Raw genomic sequence first — 17339 nt, 5'->3', positions numbered from 1 at the left:
GCGGCGGGCGCCGATTGGCCGCGGCGCGCCGCAGGCGTGTGCGGGCCCCCGCCCCGCCCCTCGCGCTGCCGTCCCGCTGCAGGCTCAGCCGCCGCCCCGCCGACCCGGGTCATGGTGCTGGGCTGCGGGCTGCTCGGCCGCCGGAGCCTCGCCGCGCTGGGAGCCGCCTGCGCCCGCCGCGGCCTGGGTAGGTGGGCCGGCGCCGGCCGGGGCGCCGAGGGGCGCGCCTGACAGGGCCCGGGGGCGCAGGGCCTGGCCCGCGGAGGGGGACGCGCCGGCGTCGTGACCCGGTAGCGGCAGTTGGGCCGCGCCCCCGCGAAGGGTCCGGCGGTGCCGGGCGGGTGGCCGGCTCCGGGCGCTGGGGGCGGCCGGGAGTGGCCGGGCCGTCGCGGGCTGACGCTGTTTTCTGTCGACACAGGCTTGTAACCCTCGCCGGCGTTCAGGCGCGCCGGTTGGGGTCGAGAAAAGGCCCCGCGGCACTTGAGTCAGACTTTGCGGGGGCTGAAGACAGAGTGGGGTCACTGGTCAGCTGGGGGTTGCTGGCGGATTTGTGCCGGGTAAGGAGACGTGGGCCCCAGGAGCCCCGCGCCCCCGCCCGCAGCCCTTCCGGGGGTCCCCTCCCCGCCCGGGCGGACCCCTCGTGTGTGCGCCCCGGGGCGGCACAGCCGGGCCTAGCGCCCCGGGGACTGCCTTCCCATCTCTTCCTGCGAGCTTCAGCTGACAACAAAAACCCGGGGTACACGATTCTAAAGTGCAGACAAAGGGTAGGAAGCCGGGCCAGTACTCGGGTTCCAACAAGACTGGGTCCTGGGGGCTGCGGGGCCCTGGCCCTCCCTCTAAAAGGAGAGGCGTTGGGCACGCAGGCTTCCCAGAGCCTGTGCTTCCAGCTGTCAGATTTCCTTTCCCACTGGGAGTTACCTCTTGCTTTGTTGGAATATTTTGACCTTGATTTTGAAATCTTTCTTTATTTCCTGATATCTGGCTGATGTGGCAATAGGGGCAGTAGGTTAACCCGAGTCTTTGGGAGATGGTTAGCGGTTTGAGAAATGACCGCATAGGAGGCAAAGCCTTCCTTGGCCATTTTAGATCTCACTGAGAGCACTCAAGGTTCTGGAGCGGGTAAGGTGTTGCCATTACTAAGGAAAGAGCCTGTCCTTTTTCCCATTTGGGGACACTCCTCAGAGTATCAGGGCTAAGACTTCTTGCTTCCGGAGTCAGGCAGAGAGTGTCAGTGGGACTGTAGGGAATTGGCAAGATTGTGGCCACCTCGCTCAGAAGGGAGCCCAGTGCCAGCCATTGGATGCCGTGCAGAAGGACAGGCCCAGCTCAAGAGAAGCGGAACAAAACATGTCTCAGGACTTGGCCTGGACTACAGGCTGCACTTCTGTGCCCTCTGCTTATACAAAAGGTCACAGTTGCAAACCAGTGAGCTGGAAGCATTTCTCAGGCGTATAATTTTTGAAATAGGAATAAGGCTTCTGGTGGTGCCTGCAGAAATAACTAAGTTCCCCAGATTTTCTGGGAGAACCCTTATAGTACCCAGAGGAGCCTGAGCACAGGATGTAATCATGTTTCCTTCACCTGGGCGGTGTTCCTCTCCCAGACTCGAAGCAGAGTCCTGTTTCAGTCCTGCTTTCCTCCCTCCCCAGCCCCGAGTACGCATACTCTGCTCTGTAGTCCTTCCTGGGCTCGGGTAGTGCTGGGGCCTAGGGAAGGTGGAATATCACAGAAACCTGATCATACAGAGATGTTGTTTTGCTGTGCATGAGGAGAAGGGCCTGGAAAATGCCCAGCTGGTTGTCCAGGGAAAGGGGAATTGGATATCTCTGTGTACTCATTAAAGCTGCAGTTCAGACAGTTTCCCTGGCCGTGGCAGATAAGGTTGAATTCAGCTTTAGGTGGCCCCTGGAGATGTGGTCTGTCAGTCAGTGGGTCCTGCCTGCTTTCTGGATCCCTTTTGGAAGAGGCCCCCATTCCAGCACCTCCCCCAGTATTTTATGGCGGTCTTCTGTCACCTTTTGTGGTGTTCATCTCTTTCACATTAAGACTTAAAGTATTGTTGGGGCCTCTCTGAGTTTTTAGATTGAATAGGAGTTTCATTGTTGAAAATAGTTTGGCACCTGACTCCTTGGTGGAGGATGCTTTTGGCTTTTGCTCACTCTTGACATACCTTGGCAGGGTCCTTTGGTTCAAGTGGATGGCGATTCTTTGTCTTGCACACTTGAATCTGGAACAAGTGGCCACCTGTCCCATGTCTCAGGCCCTGGTGTGTTTTGTGCATGATCCAAATTTCGAGTTCCTGCCTATGAAAGTGAATATTGTTTTCCTCTCTGGTTGGAGGCCTAGGAAGGGTCAGAGGCCCTCGCCCTCTGGGTTCCTCTCTTTGTGGTCTTTCTGATTCGGTGTGAACACCGCAGGACTGGCACTGGTCACTTCTGACACTGGTTTGAATCACAGGCACAAACCAGCACTTTTCTGTCCTCTGAGAGCTCTCGAAAAAGAAAATCAGGATCATAGTGTGAAAGAAGTGATTTACGTCAATATGCATGTGAAGAATTTTCTGTGTTTTTCTTATGAATGTGGTAAAATGAGGATATTTTCTTCTTTACTGAAGGAACTCAGAAAATCGGACACGGCGAGCTTCACACTTTGCTGCTCGCCGAGTCACTTTCCCGGGATGTTGTGTCCCCAGGACGCAGGGCCTCCCGGGTTGAGGGTTTGCCTTTAAGTCTCAGCCTGGGGCGGCCTCCCTTGGACACTGACCGAAGCTGCTTTTTCTTCAGGCCCAGCCCTGCTGGGAGTCCTTCTCCATCACACAGACTTAAGGAAGAGCTTGACTGTGGAACAGGGCACCATGAAGGTTGAGTTACTGCCCGCACTGACCGACAACTACATGTACCTGATCATCGATGACGAGACCAAGGAGGCCGCTGTTGTGGACCCGGTGCAGCCCCAGAAGGTGGGAGGAAGGGCCCCAGCACCACCTGGTCCCCTGCCAGGGCTAATAGCTGCAGTGTCCTTGTAGCTTGGCCGAAGCTGCACAGAAATTCACTCATTTGGTTTTTGAAAAACAACTGGTGGCCTGCCACTCTGCCGTCGGGCAGAAGGCCAGTGAGGGGTGGAGGCTGCCAACGGCTTGGGCGGGGAGAGCAATGGGCTTCTGTCTGTAAGGTCCCGGGACGCCAGGAAGCCATGAGGGGCGATGACCTCGGCTGGAGGGGCTTGGAGAGGTCGTGGCTGGTCCTGAGTTGCCAATTGGGTTGAGAAAGACTTGGAGTGGGGGCGAGTCAGCAGGGTCATGACAGGGCACGGCCCCTCCTGGCCAGTCCTGGGTTCTGCTGGGCACCCCTGCAGCTCGGCCGGCCAGTGCCAAGAGTGTGACCATGGCCCCCATCTTGCCTCACGTTTGGTTGCAGGTTGTAGAAACGGTGAAAAAGCATGGTGTGAAACTGACCACGGTGCTCACCACTCACCACCACTGGTAAGCCCTCACCAGCCAGCTGCTTGGGCCTGTTGGCTCCGGGCCATGTGCACCCCCGTGTGCACCCCGGGCTGGCGTCCATGGGGGTTGGACACTTGCGGGCTCCCTGGGCCCTCCTACAGGTGGAGGCCTGCAAGATTGGGGTGCTGGAAGCCCTTGTCCCCACCCAGCCGAGTTCTCTGTGCCTCTGAGGGTCGGCCCCAGTGGGATTCTAAGAAGACGTGTGGGCTCTAGGCCCCGTATTGCTGCCCTGCGCCCTTGGCCCTGGCCCTGGGCTCCATGGGGCGGACCTCCAGCAGCTGATCCTGGGCTCGTGTGATGGGAGACTGTCTTTGACGTCAGGGAAGAAACTATTCTCGACCTTAGTGTTTTTAAAAATCAAGCAGCTCTGTTTGGAGAGGTTGTGGTTCTCGAAATCGAAGGTAAGGGATGAAAGAAGCACCCAAGTGTTTGGGTTTTAGGGCTAGAATTGCTTGTCCAAGACCCTCCTGTGGGGTTTTTGAAATTCTGAGGCTTTTCACAGCTTGAAAAAAATACTTGTTTGGCTCTGAATTGTCTTTTCCACGTAAGTGCCCGAGGGTAGCCAGCGACTCTCACTGCACTTCACCTGTGAGGTACAGCGTCTCTGCGGGAGTGTCCTGAGGACGTGGGTTGGCCAGAGTTTGCTCAACGGTGGCCACTTCTTGGTTGACGTCACTAAGGCACCCAGAGTCTTTGGGGTTTAGCCCTGGGGGCATCAGCTGTTAATTCCTCAATGCAGAGGGGTTGGCCGGCAGCCTTCCGCTTGGCTGCTGTGCCGCTGGGCTTTCTGGGAAAAAGCCAGATTGCCTCCCCGCTAGTCTCAGGGTTGGCTTCTCTCTCCCTTGCTAAGCAACCGCTGGGTCAGTTTTCTCAAGTTGTCATGCTCTGGGGTTTTTCATATGCTTATGCTACAATACAAAACCCCAGATTCCGCCCCAGACCGAGCCCCAGGGCGCCGGTGCCGCCCTCCCTGCACTAGAGGAGACGGTGAGGCGGTGGTTGCGCAGGTCAGCGGAACGTGTGGAGGCGTGCGGAGGCGTGCGGATCCGTTGGCTCTGCCCTGGGTGTAGCAGACGGCGGGGCGGGGCGGGGCCGGGCGGGGCCGGGCGGCCCCTGCTATCTGCGAGCCCTGCTGGGTCTGGGCCCCACGAAGGGCTCGGTGGATGAGTGTGTAGTGAGGGGCAGGAGCCCTTTCCTTGTCCTGGGAAGGCTGAGCTTGGTGCAGTACCCCGGCTGGGCTTAGGCGGTGCACGTCCACCGGGTGCGTTATGGGCTGGTCTGGCCCCTGATCGCCCTCGGGCATTGGCGATCGATTTATGTATGTATGTTTATTTGTTTAAAGATAGAAGTGTTTTTATTTTTCTTTATTTTTAAATTTTAAAGAAGTTTTTTATTTTAATTCCAGTTAACATATGGTATTATATTGGTTGCCAGTGTACAACACAGTGAGTCGGCAGTTTTGTCTGTTACTCCGCGCTCATCACAAGCGCGCTCCTTAGTCCCCATCGCCTATGGAACCCTTCCCCCCCACCGCCTCCCCTCTGGTAACCATCCGTCTCTTCTCAGGAGTCGCTTCTTGGTTTGTCTCTCTTCTTTTCCCTTTGTCCGTTTTGTTTCTTAAATTCCACATATCAGTGAAATCATGTGGCGTTTATCTTTCTCTGACATTTCACTTAGCATTATACTCTAGCTCCTTCTGTGTTATTGCAAATGGCAAGATTTCATTTTTATAGTTGAATAATATTCTGTTGTGTGTGTGTGTGTGTGTGTACACACACATATATACCACATCTTTGTCTGTCAACTGATGGACGCTTGGACTGTTTCCATAATTTGTCTCTTCTAGATAATGCTATAAACATCGAGGTGCATGTTTCCCTTTGAACAAGTGCTCTTGCATTCTTTGGGTAAAGACCCAGTACTGCAATTACTGAATCATAGGGTAGTTCTATTTTTGACTTCTTGAGGAACCTCCATACTGTTGTCCAGAGTGGCTGCACCAGTTTGCATTCCCACCAACAGTGCAGGAGGGTTCCTTTTTCGCCACATCCTCATCAACACCTGTTGTTTCTTGTGTTGATTGATGTTAGCCATTCTGACAGGTGTGAGGTGGTATCTCATTGAGGTTTTGATTTGTGTTTCCCTGATGCCGAGTGATGTCCAGCATTTTTCATGTGTCTGTTGGCCATTTGGATGTCTTCTTTGGAAAAATGTCTGTTCATGCCTTCTGATTTTTTAAATTGGATTATTCATTTTTTTGGGTGTTGGGTTATATAAGCTTTTTATATATTTTGGATATTAACCCTTTATCAGGTATGTCATTTACAAGTATCTTCTCCCATTCTGTAGCCTGCCTTTTAGTTTTGTTGACTGTATCCTTTGTTGTGCAGAAGCCTTTTATCTTGATGAAGTCCCAATAGTTCATTTTTGCTTTTGTTTCCCTACCCCTGGCAACGTGTCTAGTAAGAAGGTGCTGTAGCCGAGGTCAAAGAGGTTTCTGCCTGTGTTCTCCTCTAAGATTTTTATGGTTTCAGGTCTCACATTTAGGTCTTTCATCCATTTTGAATTTATTTTTGTGTGTGGTGTAAGAAAGTGGTTCAGTTTCATTCTTTTCATGTGGCTGTCCAGTTTTCCCAATACCATTTGTTGAAGAGATGGTCTTTTTCCCATTGGACATTCTTTCCTGCTTTGTCGAAGATTAGTTGACCATAGAGTTGAAGGTCCATGTCTGGGCTCTCTGTTCTCTTCCATTGATCTGTGTATCTGTTTTTGTTCCAGTACCATGCTGTCTTGGTGATCACAGCTTTGTAATATAGATTGAAATCCAGAATTGTGATGCCACCAGCTTTGCTTCTGTTTTTCAGGATGGTTTTGGCTATACGGGGTCCATAGAAATTTTAGGATTCGGGCACCTGGGTGGCTCAGTTGGTTAAGCGACTGCCTTCGGCTCAGGTCATGATCCTGGAGTCCCGGGATGGAGTCCCGCATCAGGCTCCCTGCTCAGCAGGGAGTCTGCTTCTCCCTCTGACCCTCCCCCCATCTCATGTGCTTTCTCTCTCATTCTCTCTCTCTCAAATAAATAAATAAAATCTAAAAAAAAAAAAAAATTTTAGGATTCTTGGTTGTAGCTCTGTGAAAAATGGGGGTGGTATTTTGATAGGCGATGCACTAAATGTGTAGATTGCTTTGAGTAGTATAGACATTTTCACGATGTTTGTTCTTCAAGTCTGTGAGCGTGGAATGTCTTTGTTTCTGTTCTCTTCAATTTCTTTTGTAAGTATTCCATAGTTTTCAGAGTACAGTTCTTTCACCTCTTTGGTTAGGTTTATTCCTAGGTATCTTATATTTTTGGTGCAGTTGTAAACGGGATCATTTTCTTAATTTCCCTTTCTGCTGCTTCATTAGCATATAGAAATGCAGCAGATTTCTATGCATTGGTTTTGTATCCTGCAATGTTACTGAATTTGTGTATCAGTTCTAGCGGGTTTTTGGTGGTCTTTTGGGTGGGGCATTGCCATTTTATTTATCATTATTAATTTATTTTTAGGGAGGGAGAGAGCAGGGAGGGCAGAGAGAGAGAGAGAATCTTAAGCATGTTCCACCATTCTCACGACCCTGAGATCATGACCTGAGCCGAAATCAAGAGTTGGACGCTTAACTAACTGAGCCCCCCAGGTGCCCTGGGCATTGCCTTTTTAGAAGACAGGGCAGTGGGTCCTGAACTGGGCCACCTGTGAGAGTCATGAGGCGGGGGGGGGGGGGGGGGGGGGGGCTTTAAAACTCCTGCTCTGCAGGCTGCCCCCAGGCCAACTGTGTCAGGATGTGGGGCAGGGAGTCAGGACTTGGTGCTCCTTACAGATCCTCAGGTGACTCTTATGTGCTCAAAGCTTGGGAGCCGGGCCTTAGGGTTTATCTAGGTATTTGGGATTTGGTTTGTTTGCTTCAGAAGCTTCCGCAGCCACAGGGCAGGGGCACAGAAATGCTTCACTTGGGAATGGCATGTCTCAGAACGTTCTTTTCAGTGGAGCCAAATGATAAAGAAGCCAGTTTCCTGTGTTGGGAGATGCGTTTCTACCAAGAAGGCAACCAGGAAAGGAGACTTGTGGTAGGGGTTTAAGAGCAAGCAGGCCCAGGCCCATCAGCAGGAGCCCAGGTCTCCTTTCCGACTTCCAGGGACCACGCTGGCGGGAACGAGAAGCTGGTCAAGCTGGAGCCTGGGCTGAAGGTGTGCGGGGGTGACGACCGGATCGGGGCCCTGACTCACAAGGTCACGCACCTGTCCACACTGCAGGTGAGCAGTGAACCAATGGAAGGCACTCCAGCGGGCAGGGGTGCGGTGGGGACACTTGCGCCCCCGCCCGGCATTGCCTCCCTGAGCCAGGGACCCAGCGGGTGGAGGGCGGCCCGGACGGTGCGCTCTGTGGGGAGCATCCCAGGCGCATCCAAATGCGGAGGGCGCCTGGCCATGGGGAGAAGCGGTCAGGCCCGGTTTTGAGACAGTCGGGAAAACTGGAACACGGACAGTGATGGAGCAGATTCTCCCGTCACTGTTCATCTCTTGGATGCAGTGACCCTGTGAGGTTAAGCGAGAGGGGGTCCCCAGGGGCTTCCACGGGCGCCCCCGGGGGGCGGTTTGCGCATGCGTGCAGCTCCTGGTGCGCATGTGCAGAGTGCACACGGCAAACGGGGGGAGGCGGGGGTGCTGTTCGTAATCGGTGACCCTTGGGAAGGGCACACCTGATGCTCATCTTGAGTTCAGTCTTTTTGTAGTTTTGAACATTTTTGAGGTTGAGGGGGGGGTGCAGTGGGAGACAGGAAGGAAAACCAAACAGAAGGCCGAGCACCCAAGAAGGAAAACTCTTTTCTAAGAAGCAAGACACCTGGTTCAGATTTGGCCTGATTTTGAGGTCTCTTCCTTTGGTTTTGCACGCCAGCCAGCACCAGGTTCCAGGGCGGGCCTTGCTTCTGGGGGCCCCTCGAGGACTGAGTCCCACGGTCACCAGCAAGATGCATGTCCTGCTCAGTGGAGCAGCGGTGACCGAAGTCCTCTCGCCCCGGCCGGGAGCGCCCCCATGGGGCAGTGGCGGGTGCGGGGGGAGGTCCGGTGGGGTGCCCCCATCGTGTGGGGAGCACGTGCCAGCACCAGCTTTGTTTAAGGTGGGGTCTCTCAATGTCAAGTGCCTGTCGACACCGTGCCACACTTCTGGACACATCTGCTACTTTGTGAGCAAGCCCAGCAGCTCTGAGCCTCCTGCCGTGTTCACAGGTGAGAGGGTTCAGGTGTGTGCCCCGGGGGCGAGGGATACTCTGCAAAGACCCGCTTGACTTAGGGATGTCTCTGAGCCCTCGGGGTGGGAAGGGGAGCATCTGCAGCCAGGCCTGCTGCACGGGGCCCTCAGGTAGAGCCCACGAAGGGCCCCAGCCTCAGGCTGTGTGAGGAGCACTGTCAGGATAGGCCTTTCCAGCAGTCGCGGGCTTCTCCCTTTGCCGGCTGGGAGCGGCGAGACCAGAATGGCCGGGTGTATCCGCTGCAGCACACAGCAGGCCTGTTGGCTGTGCCCAGGTCCCTCTGCCTCCTGACCTTTCTCAGCCAGTATCGAGTCTTGCAGAAATTTAAGTCTCAGTCGTGATGTCACTGCAGCGGGGGCCAGTTGGGAAATGCGATGGGGCTCCTGGAGCAGCTCCACAGTGGGACCAGTGTGTGTGGGGCTTGGTCACCAGCAAATGGGGCTGTGGGCTCCTAGTTCCCGCAGAGGTGCTAACAGGAGGGGGGGGCTGTGCCGCCTCGTGAATCCCACAGCACCCCTACACCGAAGCGTGTTTTAAAGACTACAGTCATTTTCAGTGTCCCCAGTGCAGTAGCAGCAGGTGCAGGCCCTGAGCCAACTCCGAGTTCGCACCGTGGGACCCCGGGCTCTCTCCGCCTCGGCCCCTGGTGTGTGGGGCGGGGGAACCGGCCCCCAGCGCCACCTGCGGAACAGCGGGTGTGGAGGTCCCCTGAGTGGCCATGGGCAGCTGGTTGTCGTGCCTGCATCCCTGTCGCTGCTGCACGGGGGAAACTCCCAGATGTCAGCCTGCCCATCTGCGGGGGAGGCGGGTCCCTGGGGACTGCGCAGACGAGAAAAGCCGTGTCCCTGCTTTGGAAGGTGGGGCTGCCCGAGCCTAGGCACTACGCAGTGTGCCTGTCCTCTGTGGACAGCGACTGGGGCACAGTGTAGGGACAAGTTGTGTAGCATCCTTGGTGTTGAGGCTCCAGCATCTGCCGCCTGAACACTGAGGACTGAACGTGTGGGTACCAGGGTGTCCGGCGAGGCCCCGGTGGCAGGCGTGGGAATAGGGGCTGCTCCCCTGCAGGGAGGGCCCGACCTCGAAGTCTCCTGCACCTGTGTGTGCCCCAGCCTCCTCTGGGGTCTCGTGGCCTTCTCGCTGGTTCCCAGACTTGACCTACCTGGAGGGGTCGTTCAGGGGCACAGCCCCAATCCCACCCGCACTAGGCTGTCCTGTTGTCTCCTGGGGGGCCCTGACTCCTGTCTGGGGTGGCTCGATGGTCCCTGGGCTATGGCTTAGGCTCCCTGGAAAGAGGTCTGGTCAGTGCTGATGGAGGAGGACTCCCCACCGCTGCGGCCTGGAGGACAAATGTGTCCGAGCTCCTGCTGGCCGTGGAGCCCTTCCCAAGGAAGAGACCGGACAGAGAAGCAGCAGCAGGTGGCTGGGTGTCAGGAGGAGGGGACGCCCCTCTGAAGGGCTGAGGCAGGAGAGGGTCTGTGAGGTGGCAGGCCTGTGTGTTGAGGACCCAGGTGGTGGCTGGTGAGCTCAGTGGGGGGGGTCCTACAGGCTGGCGCTGGCCACAGAGGCTAAGAGGAGACCTAGGGAGGTGGGCCTGGGAGGGCTGCCGGGCCAGTAGGGACGAGGGCTGGTTTGGCGGTCCTCGCGCTAGGGCTGACAAGATGCAGTGAAGGGAGGAGTGGGGTGACACTAAGGTGTGGGTTTGAGCAGCTGTTTGGGGGGCTGGTGGTGCCAGTTAGACTTGAGGGGGAGAGGTTGGGGGGTGGGAGCTGAGAGCTGGGGGTTAGGGTTAGGGTTTCTTGGTTTGTCTCTGTCCTGCTGGCGGCCCCCCACTGCTCCCTGGCTTTCCCGTTTCTCAGGTGACACCTTGTTTGTGGCTGGCTGTGGGAAGTTCTATGAAGGGACAGCGGATGAGATGCACAAAGCCTTGCTTGAGATCCTGGGCCGGCTCCCTCCAGACACGGTAGGTGGCAGCCCGCGAGTGGGGCCCTCACCTTCCTCCCAGGCTGAGGAGAGCAGGGGTGTGGGGGCGCTTCATCTGGAAGTGAGGCTTTTCTGTTAATGTATTTTTATTGTTGTTTAACACGCATGCAAGAAGTGTCTGTGTCGTGCTTGTCGCTAACGGGACCCAGCCCAGAGCCCCGTGAGCCCGTCTCTGAGGGGTCTGAGGGCAGATTGCGGAGATTCCGAGCTCACAGTCTGGTGTTCTCCTCAGAGAGTGTACTGTGGCCACGAGTATACCATCAACAACCTCAAGTTCGCACGGCATGTAGAGCCCAACAATGCTGCCATTCAGGAGAAGCTGGCCTGGGCCAAGGTGAGTGGGGCGCGTTGTGGGGTGCGTCTGCAGGGCAGTGACCATGACGGGGCTCCCCAGGAGCCACTCTTGGGGCACTGTCTCCAGTGTGGGCACGAGGTGCTCCTCCCGGCCCGCCTCGAACTAGTGAGGAAGCCCCAGCTGTCTTGTTGAGGTCCTTGTCCACCCAGGGGGTCTGGGCTGGGCCTGGGATCCCGCACTTCTAGCAGGTGCCCAGGGGAGGCTGGAGCTGCGGGTCCCTGACCTGTTCTCCATGTGCTGGGTCATGCGGTAGGCAGGACCGTGAGTTAGCAGCTCAGCCTCTGTGTCTGGGGCCAGCAGTGGGAGTCGCCCCAGAGGCTGCTTGTCTGAAAGGCATTTATTTCTGTGATGATTCCGGGGCTCGGAGGTTTGGTTGCAGTGTTGGCTTCTTGTCCCGGACACATCCTCGGTGCTGCTGCAGGTGGCTGGGCTAAGGGACGTGCTCCTGGATGTGGGGGTCTGTCTTCCTGCCCCTCTCAGTCCCCAAGAGAGGGTGTCAGGAAGACATACACCCGGGAGTCCTCTTGTGCAGGGTCTTCTGCTCTGTTCAGTGACGACTTTTGTTTTTTAATAAATCTCCTGTTTTTTCCTAGCATCTTTATCAATTTGGGGCATGGCTTACAGAATCATACTTAGAATACACCACCCGTGTCAGTTGACGGACATTACTCCTTTTTTGCGGTGCACGTGGAGGATTTTTCATGACAGCACAGGAACCCCTGTACATTTGCTATATTGTTTTGTGGCCGCTGCTTCATTTAAGAATGGGCCTTAGTGCCCCATCTGTAGCAGTCTATGCACACGGAACTGATTCTTCTCAGAGTTACCTGCTTTTAAAAAACTCCTCTTTATTGAGGATCATTTTCATTCAATCAGACGTACCTGTTTTGAGTGAGCAGTACACAGTTTGATGAATTCTGACAGCATGTGCCCGTGTGACCCCAGGGCGTCCCCTGCCGCTCCGCACCCATCCCCCCCAACTACGGATGCACTGTGACGTAGGCCACGCTGTTCTGCAGTCTCCCGCAAACAGAGCCCTAGAACACGAGTCGCATCTGGCTCTTTGGCTTAGCATAACCGTTGAGTTTCCTTCATGCTCTTTATTTCTGAGCAGCGTCTGGTGTGAATGTGCCGCGATGTCTGCAGACGGCCGGGCTCATGGGTGGCCCCCAGCTGTTTGCCGTCGTGGTAGTGGTTGCGACCCTCTATGTGCACATCTTGGTCTGGACGCGGGTTTTCACTGCTCACGGGTGCAGACCCTGGGGGTAGGTACGGTTCGTGTAGGTTTCACTTGTAAGAAGCTACCAGACAGCCTTCTCTCTAGGAACGCTCCACGCGCAGTGTTGACGTTTTAAATGTGAGCTGTTCTGCGAGGTGCGCTGGTGTCTCCTTGTGGTTTTAAAATTTCCATTTCTCTGATGGCTAATGAAACGGAGCGTCTTTCATGGGCTCACTGGCCTCTTACAGGTCTTCTTTTACAAAGTATATGTTCAAATCTTCTGTCCATTTAAAAAATGGTGTTGTCTTAGTTGCAGGAATTCCTTATATATTCTGGAAACAAGTTTTTGTCAGAAATGTATCTCAAATATTTTCTCTCACTTTTTATGGCTTGCCTTTTTTTTTTTCCTTAACAGTGTCTTTTCAAGAATATAAGTTTATATTTTTGGTGAAGATCAGTTTATTAATATTTTCTTCTACACTTTGTGTCCTAAGAAATCTTTGCACACCCCTTGTCACAAAGACTGCTGCTATGTTTTCTCCTGAAAGTTTATGGTCTTAGCTTTTATGTGTATACAGATTTAATGTAGGTTCGTGATCCTTCTCAAATTGTGTATGGTCTAAGGTAAGGGTAGAAGGGCCTTTTTTTTTTTTTTGCATATTCACATCCAGCTGTTCAACACCATTTGTTGGAAACACTGTTTTTTCCTCGTTGGAGTACCCTGGCATCTTTGCTAAATAAAACAGAGTAGGCATGAGACACTTCTGGACGCTCCCCTCTGTGCCACTGATCTATAGGACTTCTCCACCGGTGGCACACAGTCTTGATTACCGTAGCTGGTGTTAAGTCTAGGAGTCAGGTTGTATATATCCCCTAACTGTAGACTTTCTTAAAATTGGTTTTGGCTCTTCTAAGTGCTTTGCATTTCCATATAAATTTTAGGATTATCTTGTTAATTTTTACCAAAAAGCTTTGGATTGGGACTGTGTTGTAACAAAAGATTTGGAGAGAACTGAGGTCTTAACAATCTTGAGTCTTTCCATGAATATGCTATAGCTTTCCATTTATTGAGGTCATTAGTTTTTCTCAGTAATATTTTATAATTATCATTGTTACAGAAATTGTATATATTGTTAAATGTATTCCTAAGAACTTCATGTTTTTGGATTTTATTGGAGATGATTATTTGCTGAAGTCTTTAGAAATACAAGTGATTTTTGCATTTTGATCTTATAACCTTGTGACCTTGCTGAGCTCCCTCATTCTAGCATCTTTTCCAAAGATTCCTTAGCACACAATCACGTCATCAACAAATAGACGGTTTTATTCTTTCTTTTGCAGTCTATATGCCTTTTTTTTTTTTTTTAACTTGTTTTGCCCCATTGCATTGGCTAAGATCTCCAGGACAATGTTCACTAGAAGTGGTGAGAGTGGGCATCTTTGCCTTGTTCCCAATCTTAGGGGGAAAGCATTTAGCCTTTAACCATTAGGTATGATATTAGCTGTGGATTTTTTGTAAATCTTCTTTCTTAGGTTGGAGTTCACTTATATTCCTGGTTTTCTGAGAGTTTTTATCATCAGCGGGTGTTGAATTTTGTGAATTGTTTTTCTTCATCTGTTACGTAACGATGTGTTTTTCCTCCTTTACTCAATATGGTGGAGTACATCAGTTGGTTCCAAATGTTAAACCAACCTTGCTTTCTAGACAAACCTTAGTCATGCTGTATTACGTTGCTGTAGTCTCTTTGTGTTCATAAGAGATACTGGTCTCCAGTTTTATTTTCTTATAATGTCTTTGGTCTTACTATCAGGGTGATGTTGGCCTCATAAAATGAATGGAAAGTGTTTACTCCTCTTTTCCAAGAGTTTTTCTGTGCTGTTTTTTATTCCTTTAATGTTAGAAATCACCAATGAAGTCACCTGGATGTTGAATGTTTTTTTGTGGAAAAATCTTGTTACAAATTAATGTCTTTATGTAGAGCTGTTAGATTTGTACATCTTCTTGAGTCAATTTTGTTAGCAACTTGTGTCTTTCAAGGAATTTGCCCGTTTTATCAAGGTTTCAAATTTATTGACATAATTTTCATAGTGTTTTTAAATATCAACTTTGCTGTGGTTTAGTTCACATGTAATGAACCACATTAAAGTGAATGACTGAGTGGATTTTGACATACACCCCCCCCCCCCATGAAATGACTGCCCTTACAATTAAGGTACAGAACATTCCCATCATGCCTCATTCTCTCTGCAGTGGCTCCAACCACTGAGGTGTTGTGCCACTCAACCTTAGTTTGCATTTTTTAGAATTTCACAGAAATGGAGAATACATTATGTACTCTTGTATCTTATTTTCACTCAGCAGTATGATTTTGAGATTCATTCATGTTGCTGCATGTATCAGTATAATGAATAGTGTTCCATTGGTTGGACCACATTTGTTTATCCATTCACTCATAGACATTTGTTTCCAGTTATTGGCTGCTGTGAACATTTGTGCACAAGTCTTTGTGTGGCATGCCTTTTAATTTCTCGTGAGTAAACACCTAGGAATGAAATGGCTGGGTAGTGTCAGGTACATGTTTGACTTGTGAAGAAACTACCAGTTGTTTTCCTAAGTGTCTGTGTTATTTTACATTCCTACCAGCAAAGTGTAGATTTTCAGTTGTCCTACATCCTTACCAATACTTGGCATTGTCATTCTTTTTGATTTTAGTCATTTTAATGGGTACATAGTGGAGTTAAATTGTGGTTTTAATTTGTATTTCCCTAGCGTCTATTAATGTTGAGCATCTTTTTATGTGCTCATTGGCCATTTTGTGAAGTGTTTGTTCACATCTTTTGGCCATTTAAAAAATTGGAATGTCTTATTTTTGAGAAGAAGATTTTTTTTTTTTTTGGTAAGTTGTCAGTTTCTCCCATTCTGTGGCTTCCCTTTTATTTTTCAACAATGTTTTTTGAAGATTAAGCATTTTTAATTTTGATAAAGTCTAGCATGTTAATTTTTTTATGGTTCATACTTCTTGTTTCTTAAGAAATACTTTTCCCAAGGTTAAAATTTTTTCTTTGCTTCCTCTTTTAAGTTTTATAATTTAGCTTTTATTTTTTTAAAATATTTTTAATTCTTCCTTTTTTTTTTTTTGAAGATTTTATCCATCTATTTGAGAGAGAGAGAGTGACAGAGAGCATGAGCGGGGAGGGAAGGGAGAAGCGGGCTCCTCACCGAGCAGGGAGCCCAACACGGGGCTCAATCCCAGGACCCCGAGACCACGACCCAAGCCGAAGTCAGAGGCCCAGCCAACTGAGCCACCCAGGCGCCCCTAGCTTTTACTTCTAGAGCAGTATGATCCCCACCCCCATCTGTTGGACGGACATGTAGCGATATCACCTTTTTCTGACGTTGGCGATTTGTGTTCATCATTCTTAACAATTTTGTTGATCTTTTCAAAGAACAATTTTTGCCTTAATTTTCCCTGTTTTTCCATTTGCCAATGTGCCTGCCAAAGGACTCTTCTGGGTCTTTCTCCCCAGGAGCCCAGGAAGGGGAGGCCCTGCCCAAACCCCCTGTGATGGGAGCTGCCCGCCTTCCAAAGGGGTGGCCATCCTGGGGCAGGGCCCAGGGCGCTTGGGGGTTTTCTTCTTTTCTGTGTTGTCTCTGTTTTTGCTGGTTATTCTCTTCTGTAAAACACAAACTTCCTATTAATGAAAAGAAAGTTTGGTATTCCGTCCACCTCCAAGACAGCAAGGGGAGGAGGGACAGGTTGGTGGTGGCAGCTGGGATACTTGGGTCTCCAGGGCAGGAAGGAGCGTGTGCTCACACTGACCCAACTCTGTTCACTTTGCCTTCTGAGTTGGACGATGTTTGAAGATTAGAAGGTACTTAGAAATGTTATCTTTAGAAGTTTCTGTATCAAAGTGATCTCTGTCCTCTGCAGGAGAAGTACAGTATTGGGGAGCCCACGGTGCCATCCACCATCGCGGAGGAGTTCACCTACAACCCGTTCATGAGAGTGAGGTGAGGGGGCGCTCCAGGGATGTCTGCACCTCTGCCTCACCCAGCCCAACAGTTCCACTCCCCAGCACCCCTGCAGACCCCAAATGCTGGAGGCTGCCCTGAACTCTTTATCGAGCACTGCATAGCCTAGGATGCAGGTACCTCTTCTCAGAATGGGGGGATGCGTTCCTTGTGCCCTGGCAAGGGTTTGGGGTCCTTTCTGACCCTGGAGGGTCTCGGGGAGCTGCCACATGGGCCCTGACTGATGCCAGTGGGGAGTTGGTGTTCCCACTCTCTGGGTTGCTGGCAGGATGGCTTGGCCAGCATGTCTTCCACGGTTAGGAACACGCAAGCTGGCCACTGGCTGTAGCATTTCATTTTTAAGAATGTCCCAACTTCTGCTGGCTCTTTTTGTTCCCGGCGCCCTGGTAGGGGCAGTGGGCCGGGTGAGCATGGTGTGCAGCCTGCAGCCTGCAGCCTGGTGTTTGGCTTCCGCAGGGAGAAGACGGTGCAGCAGCATGCTGGCGAGACGGACCCCGTGACCACCATGAGGGCCATCCGCAAAGAGAAGGACCATTTCAAGGTGCCCCGGGACTGAGGCGGCTATGGGGCCTGGGCTGCCCGTGGCCGCCACCTCTCTCAAGCACATTTGGGTATTCAGATGTTTTAGATAAATTTCTTGCCAGAAGTGCAGGAAATCCAGTCTTGGTTTAATTTTAAATTAATCTCAGAGCCCTTTGCCCATGTTATCAGATGTTCTAATGCATATTTGTAAGAGAAGTTGAAAGTGTATTCCTGGATGCTCAGCTTGCAGATCGTGTGTTCTCTCCGGCCTCTGGTGTGGGTGGGAGGACCCAGTGGGGGCGGACGAGGCTCTGGGCTCAGGGCGCGGCCAGACCGAGGGCACAATGGGGGCAGGAAGGGCTGTCCCCAACCAGCTCGTTTTTGCGTCTGGAGATCTTCCTCTGTTCTGGATGTTGTCCCTTTGGCTTTGATCTGTGGG

General features: G+C 51.8%; 1 protein-coding gene across 3 annotated transcripts; it reads left to right on the top strand.

Annotated features, from left to right (window-relative positions):
* The first annotated feature begins 47 nt into the window (after window positions 1-47).
* Window positions 48-17136, top strand: HAGH (hydroxyacylglutathione hydrolase). 3 transcript variants are annotated; one of them, XM_027613466.1, is made up of 10 exons: window positions 48-187; window positions 419-557; window positions 2784-2959; window positions 3417-3481; window positions 7676-7793; window positions 8660-8768; window positions 10648-10751; window positions 11004-11105; window positions 16278-16357; window positions 16835-17136. In XM_027613466.1, the coding sequence occupies exons 3-10, from the start codon at window positions 2855-2857 to the stop codon at window positions 16932-16934; spliced, it is 783 nt and encodes a 260-aa protein (XP_027469267.1). In that variant the 5' UTR covers window positions 48-187; window positions 419-557; window positions 2784-2854; the 3' UTR covers window positions 16935-17136. The 3 variants fall into 3 exon arrangements, with proteins under 3 accessions (XP_027469267.1, XP_027469266.1, XP_027469265.1); XM_027613465.1 differs by lacking the exon at window positions 419-557 and having other exon boundaries at window positions 57-187; window positions 8681-8768; XM_027613464.1 differs by lacking the exon at window positions 419-557 and having other exon boundaries at window positions 57-187.
* Window positions 17137-17339: the final 203 nt, after the last annotated feature.

The sequence above is a fragment of the Zalophus californianus genome, chromosome 10 (assembly GCF_009762305.2).
Source record: "Zalophus californianus isolate mZalCal1 chromosome 10, mZalCal1.pri.v2, whole genome shotgun sequence".
Lineage (NCBI taxonomy): Eukaryota > Metazoa > Chordata > Mammalia > Carnivora > Otariidae > Zalophus > Zalophus californianus.
Note: the sequence above shows the minus strand (reverse complement) of the source record. Positions and strands in the feature narration are given on the sequence as shown.